The sequence below is a fragment of the Myxine glutinosa genome, chromosome 9, assembly GCF_964187855.1.
Source record: "Myxine glutinosa chromosome 9, kmMyxGlut1.1, whole genome shotgun sequence".
NCBI classification, from domain to species: Eukaryota; Metazoa; Chordata; class Myxini; order Myxiniformes; family Myxinidae; genus Myxine; species Myxine glutinosa.
In genome coordinates, this window is record NC_136269.1 from 116,297,605 (window position 1) to 116,323,004 (window position 25,400).

At 46.4% G+C, this 25,400-nt stretch overlaps 1 protein-coding gene across 1 annotated transcript in view; it reads right to left on the reverse strand.

The window, feature by feature from the left end:
• The window catches only part of KIF16B (kinesin family member 16B), a 100,957-nt gene that overhangs the window by 56,433 nt on the left and 19,124 nt on the right, over positions 1-25,400 (reverse strand). Inside the window, exons 5-8 of the mRNA XM_068128454.2 lie at positions 21,693-21,787; positions 21,394-21,503; positions 5,193-5,335; positions 3,456-3,624 (exon numbers count right to left, since the gene is read on the reverse strand). Of these exons, the coding sequence (XP_067984555.1) occupies positions 3,456-3,624; positions 5,193-5,335; positions 21,394-21,503; positions 21,693-21,787 (517 nt within the window). The remainder of the gene's footprint in view (positions 1-3,455; positions 3,625-5,192; positions 5,336-21,393; positions 21,504-21,692; positions 21,788-25,400) is intronic.

Below are 25,400 nucleotides of genomic sequence, written 5' to 3' on the forward strand. Positions count from 1 at the left end.
GGGGCGGAGCCAAGCTGAGCAACATATATATTCACATCGATCATTGATCGTGAACCGGAAAATATAATAAATTACTGATATTTAGCGACTCGAAAGGTTCTTTATCAACAACTTATTTTGTCGTGCTTCTGCTGACCTGTCTGCAAGGTGTATAAATCGAAGTCCCGAGTGCGAATCACAGGTGAGCCCGTCCTGAGGTAATTAGCGATTGGGAACGATTCAGAACCTGTGGGTGAATAACCCTTGGTAATTTCCCCAACAGTTTTCTGGACGACAGACTGCCGGTAGGGGACATGTATTGCAGCACAATACTCAGAATGCTTGTTGTGTTTGAAAACCTGGTCTTCCTACATCACCTGCTTGTCAGCTTATGGAGCAAACTCCATAAGTTGGTTCCACAAGTAGGATTGGTCTCCTATATCTACTAACTGATGTTAACAGTCTGGGAAAACTTCCACAGAAACCTGCTCTTTCATGCAGAGATTCATCCCATCTCATCTTCAATTATCCTATCCTTCTTCCCACCCATCATACACTGAACCATATGGTGAGGCAGTTACTCTGAAACAACTTGCCTCCTTTTCCTGGAAGGGAGATCCGATCTGACAATGCATGCTCACATCATTCCACAAAGCCCCCAACAGGTATTTGTCCACTCTCAGCAAAGCCAAAAAAACAACATCTGTCCAACCTCAATATTGAAGATTCAAGCTTGTCTCCCTCCTCTAAATCCTGGTGGCAACTTGTTAAGTCTGTCTCCGGTGAATGCTCCGCCTCAATCCCTTCCCTCTCTTCAAATGGAACCACAGTCGACTCCACTCGTGAGAAGGCTCAATGCCTCATTTCTGTGTTTGCCTCAACACCTTGCTCTCTGTACCCATACTACCCTTCCAAACCCAACTGCTCCTGGTCTTTTGCACCTGAAAAGGTCGAGATGTTTCTGGCAACCCTCGACTGATTCTGCAACTAGACTGGCAGCAACAGCTCACATGTTCTAAAAAAAACTGCTCTGCTGCGCTTGCACTTCCTCTTTCTGCTCCTTTCACCTTATAATTTGCCCTATTCAAGGCCGGATTTAGGGGAGATGACCCAGGTGATCTGCATGGTACACCGAGCTCGTGGGTTGGGGCACCGGCTGCCAGGCTCTACGTGCACCTGCCACAAAGCTATAACAGGGAAATGTGATGCAAGGAGGCCATTTGGCCCATCGTGACTGTGCTACACCAACAACAGATTAAACTAGATGGTAGTCAAAGAATACTTAGACTGACTGCGCAGTCAACTTGTTGCGAGCCAACTCTTCCGTTTTTGAACATTTTTTTTTTCTTTCATCCAATATGGCTGCCAGACCACGTGAAAGATGACATCATAACTTTATATTCTCTGATATAATTGTTGCATAGATCATGCTCAATACATTTCAAGCTGATCAAACCAAGCGTTGTCCCTGTCAAATTATGACGTCATAATTAAGGCACCAATGACGTCATCGTTAACGACACCTATTCCCCATATGGAGTTCTTTACAATGAGCCATGTTTCAATTTTTTCCATGCAGCGGTTTTGGAGATATAAAGGTGCAACATTTTTCAGTTTCACCAAGATGGTACCTGTACCACATGACCTATGACATCATGATTATCATTTAAATATTCTAAAGGAGGAGGCACTCCTATGGTGAAAATTTTGTGTCCATCAGACTAACAGTTGCTGAAAAAAGTTCATAATGATCGGATGTACAAGTGTTGTATTTGTCAATTTATGACATCATAACGAAGGCACCGATGACATCATCATTAACATATCTTATTCCCCATGGGGAGTAGTTGAAAATGAGCCAGGTCTCAATTTTTTCCATTGAGTGGTTTCAGAGATATAGTGTGAAGTTTTTCCAGGATAGCACCTGTACCACGTGACCTATGACATCAAAATGATCATTAAAATATTCCACAGGAGGAGGCGCTCCTATGGTGAAAATTTCATGTCCATCGGACCAACGGTTGCCGAGAAAATAAATTTTTGAAATGCAGACACGTATGGCACACGCAACACGTACGTAACTGAATGCTTAACCCCGCTTGTCGCTTCGCGAGCGCAGGGTAATGAGTCTGTCAAGTCAACGACTTAATTTCATTGGGGCAATGGGGATGAGAAAAGTGTGGCAGGCTCATGGATATCACCAGGCCCAGGATGTTAAAAATGAAAGTAGAATGACGCTCGGTAGAGCGCATACCCTCCGCCAGGCTGAACACTGAACAGTTTATATTTTGTGCCCCACTGATAAGCCAGATCAGGATCTTCACCAAAATCAAATCAATTCGTCCTCATCACACACCCAACAAGTCCACCAACTTTCATCCAAATCTGTCCATAACTTCTTGAGATATCCTGCTATACATTGTTTTTTGAATATTTCTTTCAATCCTGACAAATCTCTCATTCTCATTCTCTCTCTCCGAAAGGATTGTACGGCAAACTCTCACATATACTTTCTTAACAATCCTCTTGAAGAAGTTCAGTCAAACTAATGGATCTCACTCTCTTACACGATCTTTCTTGGGCAAACAAATTTTAATGTTGGCTTACAAAGCCAATTGCCACCTGGGCATCCTGTGTTAAACAACGTCCTTTATTGGTACACCTGAAGAACTACGATCCACCTACTTTTTTCCCTGCCTGTAAAACCATCTTCTACATTCTCTTCAATCTCATTCTTCCTTCCAAGTATCCAAGACTGCTGTTCACCACTACCTCAGATCATTCCTCATTCAAAGCCATTATATTCTCTATCCTCAATATCCCCACTCCCGAAGCCCCAAAGCCCACCTCCTTCCAAATTCCCGTTTTAGCTTCCTGAAGAGTTTGTTTCTGTTTCTAACCTGTCTAGTTCTACCCAATGTGTCCTCTCCTGCCTCTCATTCATCCCCACACATATTTGTCCAGGTCTTCCTCTATTTTGTCCTTCAACCCTGCTATTGTTGTTTTCTATCTCCCTCTCTCTCTCTCTGTTTACTGCTCTTTTGTTCTGTTGCATCCTGATCCGTTCAGTATTCTAGTTATTCTAAGAGCCTTGACTCTGCATACAAAAATTAGAAGAAAAAAAGTCTGTTTAGTCACACTCTCCCCTCATGTTTCAAATCTGTAGGACACCACCATCCCAGGTCATGCTGTACATTATGGATGTAGTAAGTACTGTTTTGTTTGCATGTTTTGGTGTTTTAGTCACCTCCGTCATATTTCAGTCATTATGAATATTGTATGTTCTCCAATCAATAATTTCATCCACAAGCAAATTTCTTTTTAAAATAACAGCAAAGCCAATCAGGCCATAGGCCATTGGATAACACAAGGTAAAGTAGACACACCATGACACAAACTGCAGTCATTATGTCAGTTCAAATTGTCCCCAGGCACAATGATTCGTGTTTTCTCTATCACATCGCCTCCTTTCTTACCCAGAGAGGAAATGACATTGCCCAGTGTCACGAGGGACTTGTTGATGTTACCACCTTCTTTAAGTCTCACTCCAGTAGCACCCGTGGCATCCGCTCGCTCGCTTCCAGCTAGATCAACCAGGTGAATCTTGCTGATCGTTTCTCGAGGCATTTCCGAGTCAAATCTGGCCTACGTTAAAATAAAAAGCAAACCAAGCATTTCGTTTACACTCTAATTGTTCTATCATGTGTATTACAATAACAATTGTCATTAGAAGAGCAGTAACAATAGAACAACGGTTGGAGTAACATCTCAGGAAAGCAAGGCCAATTTGATGATACATTATGTATCGTCCCACAGGGTCAGATTGTTAGTATGGCAATGTCAATTGCCTAATTTGCACAAAACTATGTTTACATGTCACATGACTGCTGTGTATGCCGCATCACATTAGTCTCTCCAGTATTCTGTGGAACCTAGAACTCTCAAATTGATAGGAACTTCCTGTAATGAGGCTGAAGCAGTGTCTGTTGTACTCACACCACAGGCAGGTGGGTTGTCTCTTTCTCTTTTTGCCATTTACTTCCTGATATCCCTCCCACTGGTCTCTGTCCTCCAATCCTCCCTATCTACTCCAATATGCATGTGTTCTTCTAGAATCCCCCCTCTCTTGGGGATGGAAGCTGTGAAAGAATTCCTCGCTTCTCCTTTCTGTGGAACCATCTTCCAGAGGCTGTTCTGTCTCTCTTCCTAGCTGTAGCCCATCTGTTGTTCTGCACAATGTGTGTCAGCCTCCTTTGGCCTCTTTCATCAATGAGCCGTTGTCGACCACTGGCCTGCCGTTGGCTGGATGTCCTTTGGGTGGTGGACCATTCTTGATACACACGGGAAACCTGGGAGCGTGAAAACCCAGCAGCGTTGCGGTTCTTGACACACCCAAACCAGTGTGCCTGGCACCTACTGCCATACCCCATTCAAAGGCACCTTCAATCTTTTGTCTTGCCCATTCACCCTCAAATTGGCACAAATACACAATCCATGTCTCAATCGTCTCGAGGTTTAAAAATCCTTCTTTACCGAGTCTCCTCCCCTTCATCTACACTGCTTGAAGTGTATTTAACAGGTGCATTCAATAAGGGATCATAGCTTTCACCTGGATTCACCAGATCAGTCTATTTAATGGAAAGAGCAGGTGTTCCTATGGTTTTGTACACTGAGTGTCATCGGTTTTAGCCCTATCACTCAATGGTGAAGAATCACTTTTAAAAAATTATCTGATCCAGATCCGGATTCGAATCTTCACCAAAACTGAATCAATTATAAATTTATGTTCACATACCCAACCTTTCCACCAAATTTTATCCGAATCCATCACCAACTTTTTGAGATATCCTGTTCACAAAAGACAGACAGACAGACAAACAGACAGAGAGACAGACAGAGAGAGACATAGACAGACGTGAAAACATAACCTCAATCCACCTTTGGTGGCAGAGGTAACAATGAAGCCAGGAATGGTGACATTCAAGTGATAATTTGCAAAATGCAATCATTGAACCATCTTTTATGGAAAGAAAGGACAGATGTGGAATTGTCCCTTTATAAAGAGATGCTGCAGCCTATTGGTTAAGAGGCACGAGTTACAAAACTAAAAGTTATAATGGAAGCACCAATGCAGAAATTCAGGACAAAGTGATACTTCGAGATAGGTGAGAGGTGGAGAGGCTGTGTATCGAAAGGGTAAATAGCACAATGACCTGTGTGAAGTTAATGGTAAAAATGGCGTGAGAGCGACTGCTCGAATCGTTCATGCTGGTAGCTGCTGTGGTGCGAATTGTGTTTCCGGCTTCCATTAGCTCCTCCACGTCCCCATAACTTTGCACCAGATGCTTTGACAACTCTGCACAAACAGAAAAATGTGGCAAGTAATACGAGAGAAGAACTTACTTGAGCAAGGACAACACTGCACCGCATGTTATCCCATGTGTGCAATGAAAGAACTGCACCATCAATAGCGCATTCTGCAACACTTGATCTTATGAAGACTAATGACAGGCATAGAGCCTCGAATTACTACAACTGGTTAAGTCTCTTGCTTTTCAATGTAATTACAGTAAACCTTTACACACCGTAGGTTTTGACCAATGAGGAAACCTCTTTATGTACCGATTTAGTTATCGTGGGGTTTAATTTTGACCAATCACGGTTTTTGAGCTGAGCTGTGAAGGTTAACTCGCACCATGAGCCTTTCCACAACATTAATAATGGAATGTCACTGAAGTGCAAAACGAAAGACAAAAGCGATTAAATTAATTTTATTTATTTAATTGGTTGACAGAGCTGCAGAATGAAATAAAATAAACATTGCAAGATTACAAAGGAAAACGATTTAAAAGATCAATAGTGGAGGAAATTTGGGGGCAAGTGGGCAAGTTTCATAGCTACTGAATGTTTCATCTGCTTCAACGCAGCAGCTTGCGAATCGTGTCCTTAGTAGGTAGTAAGTTGTAGACAGCAACCGCCCAGGGTAGTACTTACATTCTGACTTAGGAGCGTTAAAGTGGTGCCCAGAACCATCTTGCACTCTCCGTGTCAGGATTGCTGGTCTTACTTGCTGTCTCACTCAAACTATCGCTACCGGGCTAGCTTCAATCTCTCTTTCTTACAAACAAACACGATACACTTTTCATCATCTACTTTTTTTCTCTTTTATTTAAGGCCTGGCCTCAATGAGGGCCATACAGTCCATGCCTGGAGCCTCCAACATTTAAAAAAAAGAAAAAAAAAGTGAAAGATCACAGAACATGCTTGAATGCTGTGTTAACATAGAACCAGAACAGCACTCTTTGGCGTCGCAACATCGAATTATATGCCTCCGCCAACATTATTACATCATTATACATACTTGCACCAAGTTTGATTTAAATCTCTTGAGCTGTTCTCAAGTATCACATTTTTATCCGACATGACCTCTGGTGTTGGCTTAGCGGTTAGGGTGCCAGCTTGGGATCCTAGGATCCTGGGTTTGAATCCCGGTCGATCGCTGAATTAACACCAGGGGGGTTGACTCAGCCTGTCATCCTTCCAAGGTCGGCAAATTGAGTACCAGCTTGCTGAGATGAATGATCACGGTGTGTACCCCGATTTAGAATAGGTACACCGTATCCCTGCGCATCGTAAGAGCGTGACCAAGGGTTGGCGTCAAGAAGGGCATCCGGCCATAAAAACATTGCCTCAAAAAGGGAACCATGATTGTCATGGGGCCGGCAAGGCTAACCCCCGCTCTAGCGGGGAAAATGGCCTTAAAACGATCATTCATTCATTCATTCATTCATTCATGACCTCTGATCTTTGATGTCAAAATCTAATCAGTTCATTTTTTCATCATAATATATACTTGGACGAATGTTGGTCAAAATCCCAGCACTGGTTCACAAGGTTTTACATAACGGGACAAGATAATTTTTACCGAACCAGATCCTATGACCTCCTAACCCAAAAATCTCAGTTCATGTTTACATCATGATGCATACTTGTATCAACTTTGATTTAAATCCCTTCAGCTGTTCGAAAGTAATCACATTTTTACCTGGCATGACTTCTGATCTTCGACCACTTGACCCCAAAATCTAATCAGATTGTCTTTACATCATAATACAACAACAACATGCATTTTAAGGCCATTTCCCTGCTAGAGCGGGGGTTAGCCTATTGGGTATCTTTACATCATAATACTGTATATAATTAAACCAATTGTTTGGTGAAAATCCCATGACTGGTTCACGTGTTAGTGCAGTAACAGAATTTTACCTAACGGGTTTTACCTAACGTCTGACATTAAACCTTTGACCTATTGACCCCAAAATCGAATTAGTTCATCTTTACATCATTATACATACCAGTACCAAGTTTGCATTAGATCCCTTCTGCCATTCTCAAGTTATAAACCTATTATAGATGCTGACCTTTGACCTCTTAACCCCAAAATCTAATCAGGTCATCTTTGCATCATAATGCATACATGTACCAACTTTGGTAAAATCCCACTACTGGTTCACAAGTTATCACGGTAACAGGATTTTTACCTAACATGACCTCTGACCTCGTGCCCCCCAAAAACGAATCAGTTCATCTTTACCTCATTGTACATATCTGCACCAAGTTTGACCAAGATCCCTTCAGCCATTGTCAAGTTATTGTGGCAACGAAAACCTGTCACGGACGGGCGGACAGACGAACGGACGGACGGACAGACCAACAGCCGGACGGACAACCTGAAAACATAATGCCTCCGGCGGCTTCGTCAACGGAGGCATAAAAATAGCCCCGAGTGGGCTGACGGTCATTTCTTGAGGTTGTAGTTCAGACATCTGGTGATTTAGGGTTACTCAAGTTTATTTTTCAGATTTCAAACAGTTATCTGATCAAGAAATATGTGCTTTGTATTTCCATATTTTCATCTCCATCTCTCCATGTCTATCTATCTATCTATCTCTCTCAATCTCCCTCCCATGTCTTGTCTTTTGCTTTGGGATTAAACTAATCTTGCAATGCCAGGGCCTACATCAATATCAAATAAAATATAAAATTACACCAACATCGCATAGGCCGCACACCCGCACTTTTTGGTGAAATGTGAACCACAGATCGACTCAGACTTAAAGGCCCAGCTTTTGAAGACGGAATTACACCAAGTAATTGCATGCTCTCATTTGTTTAATTGTGAGAGAAAACTATTGGGGCTGGGCAACGATAAAATAAAATAAAACCAGAAACTAGAACGGCACTCAGTAGAGCGCATACCTCCGCCAGGCTGAACAGTTTATGGTTTCTATCCCACTGATAGGCCGGATCAGGATTCGGAGCTGAACCAAAATCTAATCGGCTTGTTCTTGTCACCTAACCAACTCGTCCACAAAGTTTTGTCATAACTCGTCCATAACATTTTTAAATATCATGTTATATATCGTTTTTGGCCCGATCTCTCAATCGTGAAGAATCACTTAAAAATTAAATAATTCTCGTATCAGAATCCATATTCAGATCTGCACCAAAATCGAATCGATTAGTCCTTGTCACACACACAATCTGTCCACCAAATTTCGTTCAGAAGCGTCCATAACTTGAGATATCCTGCTATATGTTGGTTTTAGCCCCATCACTCAATGGTGAAAAATCACTTAATCTGTCTCCGGAGAGGTTAAAGTTTAAGGCATTAAAGGAGGAGAGGTTTAAGGTGTGGAGGTTGAAAGAGGTGACAGTAAGGGAGGCATTAAAAGAGAGGCTGAGTAGGGTCGAGAATGATGTGGTTGAGCTTGAAAGTGGTTGGATGTCAATGAAAGCTAGTCTGTTGGGAGCCGTTGGTGAGGTATGTGGATGGACAAAAGGACCACCGAGGCACTCGGAAACATGGTGGTGGGATGATGAAGTTGGAAAGAGGATTGACGAGAAGAGGAAGAAGTTCAAGGAGTGGCAGAAGGCGAAGGGTACGGGAGCAGAAACAGCAGAGCATGAAAGTTATAAGGCAGCCAGGAAGGCTGCAAAGAAAGAGGTAGCAAAGGCGCAGGAGGCATGTAGGAAAATGATCGGAGAACGCTTGGATTCGGAAGAGGGTCAGAAAGCAGTATTCAGGATTGCAAAGCAGATAGCGAAAGAGAGGTGTGATGTGATGGGGGTGAGTTGCTTGAAGGATGAAGTGGGACAAATCGTTGTCGACCCAGATGGAATTAAAGGAAGATGGAAAAGATATATGGAAATGCTGTTGAATACAGAGAATGAATAGGATGGCAACATAGAGAGTAACCCAATTTTAGGACCGGCAGAGAAGATAACTGAGAAGGAAGTTGAGGAAGCGATAAAAGCAATGAAGGGTAGAAAAGCGGGAGGGCCGACGGGAGTTGTGGGAGATATGTTGAAGGCAGCAGGAAGTTGGGGTGTGAAGAGAATGACAGAGATCTGTAATCTGGTGGTGAAAGAAGGCCGCATTCCAGTGGATTGGGAACTGAGTACCCTCGTCCCTCTATACAAGGGGAAAGGTGACCCTCTGGAGTGTGGCTCGTACCGAGCGATAAAGTTATTGGAGCATGGAATGAAGGTATTGGAAAGGGTGTTGGAGAGGAGGATAAGGAAGAAAGTGAAGATCGACGAAATGCAGTTTGGATTTATGCCAGGAAGAGGAACGACAGACGCGCTTTTCATTGTGAGGCAGTTGCAGGAGAAGTACATGGAGAAGAGGAAGAAGTTGTTTCTTGGGTTTGTTGATCTGGAGAAAGCATTTGATAGGGTTCCACGCAAAGTATTGACATGGGCATTGAGGAAGTTAGGAATGGAGGAATGGTTGATCAGAGTAGTGATGGCAATGTACAAAAGAGCGCGCACAGCTGTAAGGACGAAGGACGGGAACAGTGGTGAGTTTGAGGTGAAGGTGGGAGTGCATCAGGGGTCGGTACTAAGTCCACTACTATTTGTAGCTGTGATGGAGGTGCTGGCTCAGAACGTAAAGGAGGGCTTACCGTGGGAGTTGTTGTATGCAGATGATCTGGTGTTGATTGCGGAAAGTATGGATGGACTGAAGGAAAAGATGAAAAAGTGGAAGGAATGTATGGAGACAAAAGGTCTGAAGGTGAATATCGGAAAGACGAAGGTGATGGCAAGTGGTAAAGCATGTGGTGAGGTGGAAAGAACTGGGAAGTGGCCCTGTGCTGTGTGTAGGAAGGGTGTCGGAGTGAACTCCATTCGATGTACAATGTGCGCTGAGTGGGTTCATCAAAAATGTAGTGGTCTGAGAGGGTCATTAACCAGTGTGGCAGCTGCATTCAAATATAAGGTGTGCACAGAGGGAGCTGCAGATGGAGGAAATGTTGAGTTGGATCTTGGAGACGGCGTGAAGCTGGAAGGTGTGAAAACATTTTGCTCCGTCGAAGACATGCTGAATGGAGAAGGTGGATCAGACTCGGCAACGGTTGCTTGAGTGAGATGTGCATAGAAGAAGTTTCGTCAGGAACTGAGTGGCGTGCTGATGATGAGGGGAGTGTCGTTGTGGCTGAAGGGAAAGGTGTATGCTGCATGTGTGAGAAGTGTTATGATTTATGGGAGCGAGACATGGGTAATGAACGTAGAGCAGCAACGAAGGTTGGAAAGGGTGGAAATGCGAATGGTTCGACGGCTGTGCGGAGTATCATTGAGAGAGAGGAAGACAAATGATGAATGGCGAAAGATGATGGGAATAGAGCCTGTGATTGATGCTGTGAAGAGGAACAGGTTGAGATGGTTTGGTCATGTGTTGAGGAAGGATGAAAGTGACTGGTTGAGAAGAGTGATGGAAATGAATGTAGAAGGAAGTAGAGGACGGGGAAGACCGAGAAAGACTTGGCTAAAGATGGTGGAAGAAGAAATGCGGGCAAGGGGGTTAACAAGGAGAGATGCAGAAAATAGGGAAAAATGGAGAACATTGTCATGGGGACCGCAAGGCTAACCCCCGCTCTATTAGGGAAAATGGCCTTTAAAATGCATGTTGTTGTTGTTGTTGTTGTCTCCGGAGAAGTGAATTCTTGCAGAATTTTTATTTTTTCTGGAAGGTTCACTTGGCTGTGCCTGGGTGGGTTTCAGGGTAGAAGAGTAGCGGCTGAAACCAGAATCCTATCCAGGTTCCTCCTGATGTCTCCATCTTTGATCTTTACTCTTTTTTTTTGGTTACTTCTGATGACTCCAATGCAGTATTTGGTTTTCTGTTTCATTAAAAGATTATACTAGCCAGATCCGGATCTGGATCTTCACCAGAATTGAGCCAATTCTTCCTCGTCGCACACCCAACCTGTCCATCAAGTTTCATCCGAATCCGTAACATCCATAACATTTGGAGATACTCTGCCAGGTATCGTTTTTGGCCCTATCTCACAATGGTGAAGAATCACTTTTAAAATTCTACCAGCCAGATCCGAATCCGAAACTTTACCAAAATCTAATCATTTCGTCCATGTCACATACACGACACCTCGTACACCTTGTCCACAAGAGATCTCTTGCTCACAGACAGACAAACAAACAGACAGGGGTGAAAACATAACCTCCATCCACCTTTGGTGGTAGAGGTAAATATAGTTCGATAAAAATGGATTGATGGACACACCTGCACTCATCCAAGACATCAACCCACTATTACATTTAATCTCCATTAAAGGTCACATGGGAGAGTGCAAGAGAGAAGCGAGAGACAAGTAGAAATTTGTTAATTATTTAATTAGAGGGAGCTGCAGATGGAGGAAATGTTGAGTTGGAGATCTCGCGAGATCTTGGAGACGGTGGCAGGGGTTTTCGACGGTCCACACGGTCTCCACGTTTTTCAAAGTTAAGTCTGTTCACAATTGTATTTTGTCGAAACTGTATTTATCGTTCGGTGTGTGAACTTATAGTGTCCCCGTTGGAAGTTTCTCGGTGTTTATCTTTCATAAATTAATCGTTTGTTTGCCGCGTCGCGAGCAAGGCCTTGCAGCCTCAGGCTTCCCCCGTCGAAGGTTGTTCCTTCCTTCGCTGTTTTGCTATTGTAGTGAAATCGTATTCGTACTGAACCCGGGGGTGATGCTCGCTGCTCGTTGACACCGCTAGGGGCGTGACTATAAGACCCGCTGCTGCGGACGGTGCTCCGAGACTTCTCCTGTGACACGTTACATCTGGTAGACTCGCTAACGGTACGCCAGCATAGAATATCCAGCTTGCTTGCATTGAATGTTATGAATGGTCCCATGTGATGTCACATCGTATACTTATTGTATTTCCTGCATTACAGGATGATGTCATGATCTAAATGGAATTAAACCACCAGTTGGACTAAAGTTGTGTGGACCTGATTGGTTTTCCACAACACTTAATTCCATTTATATCTACCGACATGGCTGGCAACAAGACGCTGGCGGTTGCCGTATTCTGCGCCGACCCGCAAGCCCCGGATGGTGGCTTGCAACTGAAGCACTGGCTCAGAACATTGGAGAATCATTTCGACGAGCCTGAGACCGCGCCGACGGCTGCCGCGAAGCCAGCAATGCTTCATTCAAAAATCGACTACAAGGTGTACAATTCCATCGCTCAATTCGCGACGTATGACCTCTCGATCGCGGAGCTCAAACGGCTGTACATAAAGGAAAAAAGCCCGGTGTATGCACGATATTTGCTGCTAACGCGACGTCAGCAACCCAACGAGGCGATGGACCACTATGCCCAGGAGCTCCGGCAGCTCTTGCTGGACAACATCAAGGAGCCACGGACTCCCGCGCAGGCTCAGGATGATCTTCTTTTAGATGCCTTCATTGCAGGGGTCTCCTCCCAGGAACTAAGGCTCAAGCTCTTAGAGAAGACCGACCTGACCTTCGCTACGGCACTCGAGCAAGGGAAAGTATACACCGAAGCGCGGATGCAATCGAACACCTATGATCGCACGCGCCTCTTGGCGGGCACTACACTACACGCCCGGCCGGAGAGTGCTACCGCCGAGGACGCGGACCTGCTCGCGGAACTCCGGGATGCTCCGGAGGAAGACCCAGTCCTGACGGCTGCCGTTACGACCAGACCCAAGGCCTTACGCGGGGCCGCATGCTTTTTCTGTGGGGGGCCACGCCATGCCCGGCCCGTGTGTCCAGCACGAGACGCTATATGCCATTTGTGCTCGCAAAAGGGACATTACGCGAAAGTGTGCAGGAAAACGGCACGCGGCTCGCGGCTCATTGAATCGCGCGGTCGCGGTCGCGCGGTCGCGGCGACCTTGAATGGGCTCATTGCGGAGCCTGCGAGCCGAGCCCGAAACCCGGCGCCTTACCCGTCTTCGAAGGGGAGGGCCCCTCTCTGCGGGCCCCTGGGCGCTCAGACGTCCTTGGCGGGCGTCACCGGACAGCCACCACAGTCTCATCCTCAATCGGGCACGAAGTACGTGTCCTTGACCAAACTCCGGGCCACGCAAGGGGCTTTGAAGCCTCGCCAAGCCCCAGCGGAACGTTCTCCTCGTGTCGTCCACGAGCTAACGGTGGCCCTCACCCCGGAAAAGGCGATTTCGAATACTACAGAGGCCCTTTCCTGCCAAAAGTGTCAAAAGGCGTTTTCAAATACTACGGAGGCCTTTTCCCGTCAGAATTGTCAGATTTTGAATCGCGAAACACCGGAATGCTTGGGAAAGCCCTCTGATGGCATTAATAGATTCCCCATGGACAATGCAGACTCCGGCCACGACCGCAAAACTGCTGCTGGCATAGGATCCACCCGCGGGGCTTGTCCGACCCATTCGGGGGGTTCAGTCCCACTCCCAGCAGCCTCGTCTGGCCTGGCTCAAGCCCTTATTCCCCTCATGGTCGAAGGCCATTGTGTTCGGGCCTTGGTGGATACAGGGTCTACGGATAGTTTTATCGACCAGCGACTTGTGCTCAGGCATGGATGGCGGATCTGGAGGTCTACGAGACGGATCTTCATGGCTTCCCAGGGGCTTCGACTCAGCACGAAGGGGGAATGCCGATTGAAACTCGTGCTAAAGGGACGGGTTTTTCCTGATGTACACCTTATGGTTTTACCCGCTTTATGTGCTGATATTCTGTTAGGACACGATTTTCTTAAGCTGCATGGACGTCTGGTAATGGAGTTTGGTGGGCCTGACACGCTTGTTGTGGGGGCGGACGACGCGCTTGCGGTGTGCGCCCTAGCGCAAATGGACATCCAGCCGCTTTCGCTGTTCCCCAATCTAACCTCCGACTGCACCCCTGTCGCGGTGAAATCACGGCGCTACTCTCGCGCAGACATGCAATTCATTGCGGACGAAACGGCTCAGCTCTTGAAAGACGGCATCATAGAACCTAGCAGGTCGCCGTGGCGCGCCCAGGTCTTGGTGGTGCGCAGCGAGGCCCACCGCAGACGCATGGTAATCGACTATTCCCAAACGATTAACCGCTTTACACAGCTGGATGCCTACCCCCTTCCGGGGATGGACGCGCTGGTGCAACAGGTGTCCCAGTATTCGGTCTATAGCACTCTCGATCTCCGTAGTGCGTACCACCAGATCCCTATCTCCAGGGCGGATCGTATCTATACCGCTTTTGAGTCGGGGCAGCGGTTGTACCAATTTACGCGATTGCCTTTTGGGGTAACGAACGGGGTCGCTTGTTTCCAGAGGGCCATGGATGACCTCATTGCGCGGGAGCACTTAACCGATGTTTTCGTCTACCTCGATAATCTTACGGTTTGTGGATATGACCAAGGGCACCATGATGCTAATCTGAAGCGCTTCCTTGAGGTCGTGCAGAGGTATCACTTAACTATGAACGAGGATAAGTGCCAATACTCCCTACGCACGATAGTTCTTCTGGGGTACACCGTGACCCATGGCTCTGTCGCTCCGGATAAGGAGCGTCTGCGACCTTTGCTCGACATGGCCCCTCCCTGTGACCGGGCGTCCCTGAAGCGCCCCCTCGGGCTATTCGCCCATTACTCCAAATGGGTGCAAAGTTTCTCCGCGAAACTTCGCCCCCTCGTGGCCTGCGACACCTTCCCACTGAGTCCGGCCGCATTGGCGGCCTTTGAAGGCCTTAAGGCCGACATCGCCCGAGCCGCCGTGGCGACAATCGACGAGAGCGGCTCTTTCGTCCTCGAAAGTGACGCCTCGGATCAGGCCATCGCGGCGACCCTCTCCCAAGGGGGGCGTCCCGTGGCTTTCTTTTCACGGACTCTTACCACCGCTGAGCGGAGACACTCGTCCGTCGAAAAGGAAGCGTATGCGATCGTCGAGTCTATTCGGCGATGGCGCCCGTACTTACTCGGGCGGTGCTTCCAAATCATCACGGACCAGCAAAACGTTGCGTTCATGTACGACACCTTACACGCCCAGCGCATTAAGAATGAGAAAATCACTCGCTGGCGTATCGAACTCGCCGACTTCTGTTACACCATCAAATATCGCCCGGGGAAGGATAACCGGGCCGCCGATGCCTTATCACGACCGGCTACATGCGCGGGTATCACCTCTTTGGAGGGCCTACGGGTGCTGCATGCCACTGCGGGCCATCCCGGCGTAACGCGTTTCGCTCATTTTGTGCGGCGTGGCAATCTCCCATACTCGATTGACGATATCCGCCGTATCTGTCGCGACTGCGCTATCTGCGCGGAAATCAAACCGCGTTTCTATAACCCTCCCATGGGGACTCTGGTTAAGGCTACGCGACCGTGGGAACGCTTGGCGATGGATTTCAAGGGCCCATTGCCGGTGTCGAGCGGCTCTCGCTATCTGCTCACTATCGTCGATGAGTACTCGCGATTCCCCTTTGCTTATACGTGCGCGGACATGACTGCTGCCACGGTGATGCGATGCTTACAGAACTTGTTCTCAATGTTCGGGTACCCGGCCTATGTCCATACCGACCGGGGTGCGGTCTTCTTGTCTCAGGAGGTGCGCGGCTATCTGCTCCAAAATAACATTGCTTCTAGTTACACCACGCCGTACAGACCCCAGGCTAATGGGCAGATCGAACGCTTCAACGGGATTATCTGGCGGGCCGTCATGCTCAACCTCCGGACCCTCGGCCGGGGCCTCGATAAATGGGCTTGGTCGCTACCTGCGGCGTTGAACTCGATCAGGGCTCTCCTGTGTACGGCAACCAACCAAACTCCCCACGAGCAACTTTTCCACCACCCCAGGAGCACGGGGTGTATACGGTCTTTGCCCAGTTGGCTCGCTGGGCCCGGGCCGGCCTACCTTAAACAGGCGGTTCGCGCGAGCAAGTACGACCCCCTAGTGGACAAAGTGCAGATTCTCCAGGCTAATCCTGAGCATGCTCGTGTGACGACGACTGATGGCCGTGAGACTACTGTCTCCGTCCGTCACCTTGCCCCTTGCGGGGTCGCCGACCTGAGTAGGGAATCGGACGGACCGACCGAACCCATCTATGAGACTATGGCCTCTCCCGACGCTCCCATCGCCGAAAGTCTACCGACTCTCCCCTCGCCGGGTCTACCTGGGCCCGACGACTTGGAGTTACCCCCTTCGTCACCCGACCCTGATGGCGCCTCCGACGCCGGGGACACAGGGATGCGTGATGCCGTACCCGGGGAATTTCGGACGCGTGCTGGCAGAGAAATTCGCCACCCGGCCCGATACGGTTGGGTCGACTGACGTTCCGTACCCTGTTCGTGCTGACGCTCGCTCGCTTCTAGCCGCACCGCCGTATAATTCTGACGGGGGGGAGAATGTAGTGAAATCGTATTCGTACTGAACCCGGGGGTGATGCTCGCTGCTCGTTGACACCGCTAGGGGCGTGACTATAAGACCCGCTGCTGCGGACGGTGCTCCGAGACTTCTCCTGTGACACGTTACATCTGGTAGACTCGCTAACGGTACGCCAGCATAGAATATCCAGCTTGCTTGCATTGAATGTTATGAATGGTCCCATGTGATGTCACATCGTATACTTATTGTATTTCCTGCATTACAGGATGATGTCATGATCTAAATGGAATTAAACCACCAGTTGGACTAAAGTTGTATGGACCTGATTGGTTTTCCACAACAGCTATCTTTTTTGATTTCCCCTTCTCCACCAAGCTTCACCAAACATCTACTATTTGTCTAACGTTGTAACCCCCACACCCCCCCCCCCCCCCCCCCAAAACAAACAAAAAAACAAACAAAAAAAACTTTTATTTCCTTTTCTCCTCGTGTGCTTTTGCCTCTGCCCACGTGCACTGTCTCGCCCCGCCCCCATTTTCCCCTTGCCTTCCACCTTTTGCCCTGTTCAAGTGACTCGTGGTCGTCGCTCTAGGCTTCCTCTCCCCATTGGTATTTTTGTGAATATAAGATTGTTCTTCACAGTTGTTTAAATATGTTTCAACTATCCCCTTCAGTGTTTTATTCAGTGGTTTATTACAACACGCTGTTTTTCTTCTTATTTAAAAGGCTCCTTTCAATTTCCTCTTCAACTCATTCCATTTCAAAAAAATATTCAATCTCTTACGATTCCAAATCACTCCATGCTCTAAATTCTCATTCATTCCATTCCTCCTCCATCGTTCTTATACGAATCGCTAACTTGAAAATCACAACAAACCCAATTTGTTATATATGTTCATCTTTCATTAATCATCCACTTTCTAAACTCCCCCCTTGCCCCTCCCCCCCAACCATCCCTCCCAAATTCTCCCTCCTCCCACCTCCTTCTCAAAGCTGCCTCCTCCCCACTTCCTCTCCCTCCTATGTCATACCTCCACCTCCCCCAACCTTCTACTTTCCTCTGCCCCCCCCCCCCCTCAAACAAACTCTCACTGTGCCTCATTCCATCACCATCAAACCTTTCGTCCTCCTCATCCTTCCCTTTCTTGTAACTCTTCTGTAATCTCTGACACACTATCAACTGCTCTTCCTACATCCCCCTCTCACCCTTCATCTGACCCTACCCCTCCCCTCCCCTGTCCTGCACCCGATGCTCCCCCTCTCTCCTCACTAACGGTATGGACCTCAAACATCCGGGGCCTTCGCTCAAACCTGATTGATCTCTCCATTCAGGTTGCTTCTGAAAATCCAGACTTGATCTGCTTAACAGAAACTTTCCTCCTTCAAGATGTCCCCGATTCCTTAATATCTCTTCCTGGTTACTCCCTCCTCCGGTACGATAGACCTGATCCTCGTCCTGGTGGTGGAGTTGGCTATCTTTATCAAAAACTCTCTTCCTCACTCTCCCTGCACTGCCCTCTCTCCACCCCACCCACAGGAGTACCTCTGGCTACGGCTTCCTCTCCGCTCCCACCTTTTGTTCATATGTGTTCTGTACCGTCCTCCAAACAGTGATGACTCCATTTACATTTCTCTGTCGGACAACATGGACCAACTTCTATCAACTCATCCAAACTCTCTCTTCCTCATATGTGGTGACTTCAACTGTCATCATGCCAGCTGGCTGGGTGTGGGTTCATCTCTCACCAGCCATGGCACCTCAGCAAAGGACTTCTGCGACTCATTGGGACTGACACAATCTGTCAATTTCCCGACCCGGATCTCAGTCAATGGAGTATCTTCTCTTCTGGACTTGGTTATGACTAACTTCCCTGCAAATGTCTGCTGCTCTTCTTCTGCTCCAATCGGTTCTTCTGATCATGTGCTTGTTAAAGTGGACATCTCACTGGCCATTCTCAGAGAGCCTCCTCAGCGCCGACGAGTCTGGCATTTCACTCAGGCCGACAGGCAAGGTCTGCAAGCAGCCATCAATCAACTGGACTGGTCTCCCATCTCTAATGCCTCTGACATCAATTCTTCCTGGGAATTCTTCCAAAGCAAACTGCTCTCTCTCATGCACAGATTTATCCCATCTCGTCTTCAGTTGTCATACCTTCCTCCCGTCCATGGTACACTGAATCTTGTGGTGAGGCAGTTGCCCTGAAACAACTTGCCTTTGCTCTTGGAAGGCAAATCCAACTGAAGGCAATCTCAGTTCCTTCCACCAAGCTCGAAACAAGTGTATTTCTACCCTCAGGAGTGCCATGAAGCACTATCTCTCCACACTCAAGATTGAACTCTCAAACCTGTCTCCTTCCTCCAAATCCTGGTGGCGTCTGGACAAATCCGTTTCTGGTGTTTGTTCCCCCTCCATCCCCTCCCTTACCTCAAATGGCTACACAGTTGACACCGCACGTGACAAAGCCGAATGCCTCAACTCTGTGTTTGCCTCAAAATCCTGTGTCCCAAACCCATCTCTCTCTGTTGCCACCTTTCCCAGTCGAACCCAACTGCTCCTGGACTCTGTGTCCTTCTCTCCTGACAAGGTGGAGAAGTTTTTATCAAACCTCGACTCTGATTCTACAACTGGAACAGATGGCATCAGCCCTCGGGTCCTAAAATCCTGCTCTGCCGCTCTATCTCACCCTCTCTCTGTTCTTTTCACCCTCTCTTTTGCTCAAGGTCATCTGCCAGCATCTTGGAAATCAGCAAACATTACCGCTTTACACAAAAAAGGTGCAAAAACAGATCCTTGCAACTACAGACCAATCAGCCTGCTCCCAATTATCAGCAAAGTCATGGAATCCATCATTGCTTCAGATATCAAATCCTTCCTCTTCTCCAATGGCTTGATCTCTGATCATCAATTTGGATTCAGACCAGGTCATTCTACTCTGGACATGCTGCTTCTGCTGTCTCAACAATGGATGGAGGTCCTCAATGCCAAACAGGAAATCAGAGCCGTCTCACTTGACATATCACGTGCCTTCGATACGGTCTGGCACCCAGCTCTGCTCACCAAACTCACCTCCTATGGTATTCAGGGAAATCTCCACTCATGGCTTGCGGATTTCCTCTCTGGTCGAAGGCAACCTGTGGCCCTGAATGGATTTCTCCCATCTTCCCTTCCTGTTCTGGCTGGAGATCCCCAAGGTAGTGTTCTGGGCCCTGTGCTATTTCTGGTCTTCATCAATGACCTCTCCGACTCTCTGGAAAATCCTCTCTATCTCTTTGCTGATGACTCCACTATCTGCCGCTCCATTCCTCATCCCTCAGATTGGCAGTCTGCAGCCTCCTCACTCTCTGCAGACCTGGACAAAATCACAGACTGGTCAAACAAGTGGAACATGTCTTTCAATCCTGACAAATCTCACACTCTTACTATGTCTCTCCGAAAGGACCGACTGGACAACCCTCCCATCTACTTTCTCAACAATCCTCTCCAAGAAGTTCTGTCGCTCAAGCTTTTGGGTCTCACTATCTGCCATGATCTTTCTTGGGAAAACCACATTTCCAAGCTGGCCTCCAAAGCCAGTCGCCGACTGGGCATCCTCCGTCGTGCGAAGTCCTTCCTTGGCACACCTGAGCTCCTCACCACATACAAGGCTTTCATCCGCAGCTCAATGGAATACTGTTCCCCCCTCTGGGCTGGTGCTCCTGCCTCACACCTTGCTCAGCTTCACGCTGTTGAGGCCAAAGCTTTCAGAATCATTGGAATCTCCTGCGATGTAGTCAACTCCGAGGGCCTTTCACTCACTCACCGCAGGCAGGTTTGGTGGTCTTTCTGTCTTCTACCGACTCCTCTCCGGCCTTGCTCCCCCAGCTCTCTCTGAGCTCTGTCCCCCCAATATTCCTTCAGGTCGCACAAGATCTGCCTGCAACCCTCTTATGGTTAAACTGCCAAAGTCTAGGCTCTCTGCTCACCTTCACTCTTTCATTCCCCTTTTCTCCCGCCTCTGGAACAAACTCCCCCACTCCCTTCAATCCCACTCCTCCCTCCAGGTCTTTAAAACAGCTGTTCACCACCATCTCTTATCTTCCCCCATCGAAAACCTTGATCTTTTCTACCCCCGGTAATTCACCCCAGAGTCCTTGCAGTGTTCATATGTTTTATTCCTCTCCCACCTCCCCCCAAGTCCTCCCGATGTCCCTGCTCTCAAATGTTGTGTTTGTGTCCTTCCCCCTCTCTCCCCATCTTGTCTGCCGCTCCCCTTGTTTTTTGTGTTTTGTGTGTCGGTTTGTCTTTTTGTGTGTTTAATGTTAGCTCTTTCACGAGCCTCGATCTTGTATACAAAAAATATATATATATATTTATGGAGACCCTAATTGACCCTTGTTAACACAAAACACTCCAAGCTACAGTTTGGTCAATTTAATAGTTCATCAAATAAAGATCTCATTACCCTTGACCTTGTCATCTTCTAATTCTTAACATTCCTCCACTCAACGATCCATGTCAACATCAGATGCTCCTATCTGGAGTTATGTTCAATTTTATCATTTTCAGATAAAGGTCACATGACATTTGACCTTTATCCCAAAATCTAGTCAGTTCATATTTGCATCATAGTAAATAATTGTATCAAGTTTGGTCAAATTCCCTTCAGCGATTCACAAGTTATCACGGTAAAAAAAACCTGCTACGCACGCATGGACGGATAACCTGGAAACATAAAGCCCCGGTGATTTCGGCTGCAGAGGAATAAAAATGAATATAATGACTGTACCTTCAACATAGGGTCCATCCTTTGGATGCTCCCGAACCCTAAGGTGATAGCCTCTGGATGGATTCCGTCGTAACAAATCTCTCACTTGCTCATTGTAGATCTCCAGGAAACTACAAATATTGCATACACAAAGATATAAAACAAAGAAAACATAAACAAAAGAAAATGTGATTTATTAGTAGCGGCTGAATGATTTCTTTCAGCATTGGTTTCAGTGATTTATTTTAAAAACTGGGTCTCATTCTTTCAGCATTGGATGCACATGCAAGCAGTTGAATAACATTCAGTACAACACGTACCTGACCTCAGTGCGATAGGAGCAACCATCTGTGCGATCATGACTTATGTGGCTATACAAGCCCTCACAGATCCGTGGAATCAGCCCCAGGTCACCCTGCCAAAGGAATTTGTTAGAAAGTGACATATTATGGCTAGGAATACATGTGCAATGTTGACATTGTACTCTGTTATGAGTTCTGCTAGTTCTGTGTGGGAAAAACTGTGATCCATTTACATGTACAGTGCATTCAGAAAGTATTCAGACCCCTTCACTTTTTTCACATTATGTTATGTTGCAGCCTTTTGCTGAAATCGTTTAAATTCTTTTTTTCCCTCATTAATCTACACTCAATACCCCATAATGACAAAGTGAAAACACGATTTTAGAAAGTTTTGCAGATTTATAAAAGAAAAAACTCAAAAATCACATTTACATAAGTATTCATACCATTTGCTACGACACTTGAAATTTAGATCAGGTGCCTCCCATTTCTCTTGATCATCTTTGAGATGTTTATACACCTTGATTGGAGTCCACATGCTGTAAATTCAATTGATTGGACATGATTTGGAAAGGCACACACCTGTCTATATAAGGTCTCACAGCTGACAATGCATATCAGAGCAAAAACCAAGCCATGAGGTCGAAGGAACTGCCTGCAGAGCTCAGAGACAGGATTGTGTCGAGGCACAGATCTGGGGAAGCCGACAAAAAAATTCTGCTGCATTGAAGGTTCCCAAGAGCACAGTGGCCTCCATAATTCTTAAATGGAAGAAGTTTGGAACAACCAGGACTCTTCCTAGAGCTGGCCGCCCGGCCAAACTGAGCAATCGGGGGAGAAGGGCCTTGATAAGAGAGGTGACCAAGAACCCGATGGTCACTCTGGCTGAGCTCCAGAGATCCTGTGTGGAGATGGGAGAAATGGGAGAAATGGGATGGGAGAAATGGGATGGGAAATGGGATGGGATGGGAAATGGGAATGGGAAATGGGATGGGAAATGGGAATGGATGGGAAATGGGATGGGAAATGGGATGGGAGAAATGGGAATGGGAAATGGGATGGGAGAAATGTGTGGAGATGGGAGAAGAACAACCATCACTGCAACACTCCACTGATCTGGGCTTTATGGCAGAGTGGCCAGACAGAAGCCTCTCCTCGGTGAAAGACACATGAAAGCCCGTTTGGAGTTTGCAAAAAAGCACCTAAAGGACTCTCAGACTGTGAGAAACAAGATTCTGTGGTCTGATGAAACCAAGATTGAACTGTTTGGCCTCAATTCTAAGCATCATGTCTGGAGGAAACCAGGCACCGCTCATCACCTGCCCAATACCATCCAAACGGTGAAGCATGGTGGTGGCAGCATCATGCTGTGGGGGTGTTTTTCAGCAGCAGGTACTGGGGGACTGGTCAGGGTTGAGGGAACAATGAACGGAGCAAAGTACAGAGATATCCTTAATGAAAACTTGAAACAGAGCGCTCAGGCTCAGACTGGGCCAAAGGTTCACCTTCCAACAGGACAATGACCCTAAGCACACAGCCAAGACAACGCAGGAGAGGCTTAGGGACAACTCTGTGAAGGTCCTTGAGTGGGCCAGCCAGAGCCCTGACTTGAACCCAATCGAACATCTCTGGAGAGACCAGAAAAGGGCTGTCCACCAACAGTCTCCATCAAACCTGACAGAGCTTGAGAGGATCTGCAGAGAAGAATGGCAGAAAATCCCCAAATTCAGGTGTGCAAAGCTTGTCGTGTCATACCCAAGAAGACTCGAGGCTGTAATCGCTGCCAAAGGTGCTTCAACTATGTACCGAGTTAAGGATCTGAATACTTATGTCAATGTGATATTTCAGTTTTTTCTTTTTAATAAATTTGCAAAACTTTCTAAAATCCTGTTTTCTCTTTGTCATTATGGGGTATTGAGTGTAGATTGATGAGGGAAAAAATGAATTTAAACGATTTCACCATAAGGATGCAACATAACAAAATGTGAAAAAAGTGAAGAGGTCTGAATACTTTCTGAATGCACTGTAGGTCCAACATCAAAGATATGCATTAACGGAAGTTGATATGGATCGCAACCTCGGGCAGGTAAATCATGTATTTGGAACGAATACACAGTTTATGGATAATTTACTGCTTCTGAACTTTTCGATAGCAAACCCTCCATACACGTAAATTCCCCACATGGCGAGGGCCATATATAAACAAGAAAGAGCAGAGATTGCAGACCCTCGCCAGGATGCGTTTTCAGTGGTTTCTAAAGCTTTTGTGTTGAAACAAATATGGCGGCCGAACCACATGACCAATGACGTAATTTTTTTTTTCTCCACCAATTTATGCCTCCATGACACTCAATAAATTTCATCTTGATCTTTCATCGAATTATGACGTCATAATGGAGGAACCTATGACATCATTAACATATTTTATTCCCCATGGAGAGTTCTTTACAATGAGCTGTCTCAATTTTTTCTATTCAGCGCTTTCGGAGATAGATGTGCAAAGTTTTTCGTTTTTTCCAAATGGCGGCCAAACCACGTGACCTATGATGTCATATTTATCATTAAAAAATTATACAGGTGGAGTTGCACCTATGGTGAAAATTTCCTGTCAATCGGACCAACGGTTGCAGAGAAAATCCAATTTATTCTGTGCAGACAAACAGACAGACAGACAGATACAGACAAACGGACTCAAATGCAATACCCTCTCCTCAGGCAAGGGTAATAAATAATACGATCGTCTGGGAACACATCATTTGAGTGCATAAGAGTCAAAACCTATCATCACCTAAAAGTTACATTTTGTGATGATATTCAAGTTTAAAGGGCATTGGAAGATACTGGCAAACGTATGTTAAGCTGAATTGTGTGGTCATGTCAGATACAGTACCAAATATAAAACTGGCCCATATAATAAAATGAGGATAAAATGAGTTTACTTTATTGCACACAGCACACCTGCCTCGGACCTTGTATAACAACAGTGTAATGAAGTACGTATCTGTTACTCCATTGCAACTACGGTATACGTAGCTCAAAGCTCTGCACAATTTGGATAAACTAAGATTTGTACAAAAGTTTGAAAGGTGCATAGGAATCCAAAAGCTTGTCTTTACGAAGTGCTGAACACAGCTTTGATACTAGCAAAAGACAACTGAAGGTAAGAGCACATAACTGCAGTTTTTTCTTTGTGGTTACTATAATAACTGCAAAGTACTTCATAGTTACTATAGTAGAACTAAAAAAGTACCATAATAAAGCAATGATATTTAAACTGTGGTACTTTATAGTTAGTATTGTACTACTATTGGAATTCTCTGGCCTGGGTTTCTTTAATGAGATCCACAAATAATATGGATGCATTCAGTAAAGGTGGCCTGGTTATATTCTACGTGACTTATTACCTCCGCCACCGAACGTGGATGGAGGTTATGTTGTCTGTTGTCTGTCAGCATGATATCTCAACAAGTCTTGGACGGATTTGGACGAAAACTTGGTGGATGTGTTGGTTGGGTGACAAGAACAAGAAGATTAGATTTTGGTTAACTTTCCAATGCAGATCCGGCCTATCAGTGGGATACAAAATCGTAAACGGTTCAGCCTGACAAAGGTATGCACTCTACCAAGTGTCATTCTAAGTTTTGTTTCTTTTATAAACTAGACTAGCAACGGTACCCGCCCTACGGGCGGGGCTTCAATTGGGAGGCCCAAATGAAAAGGCTAAAT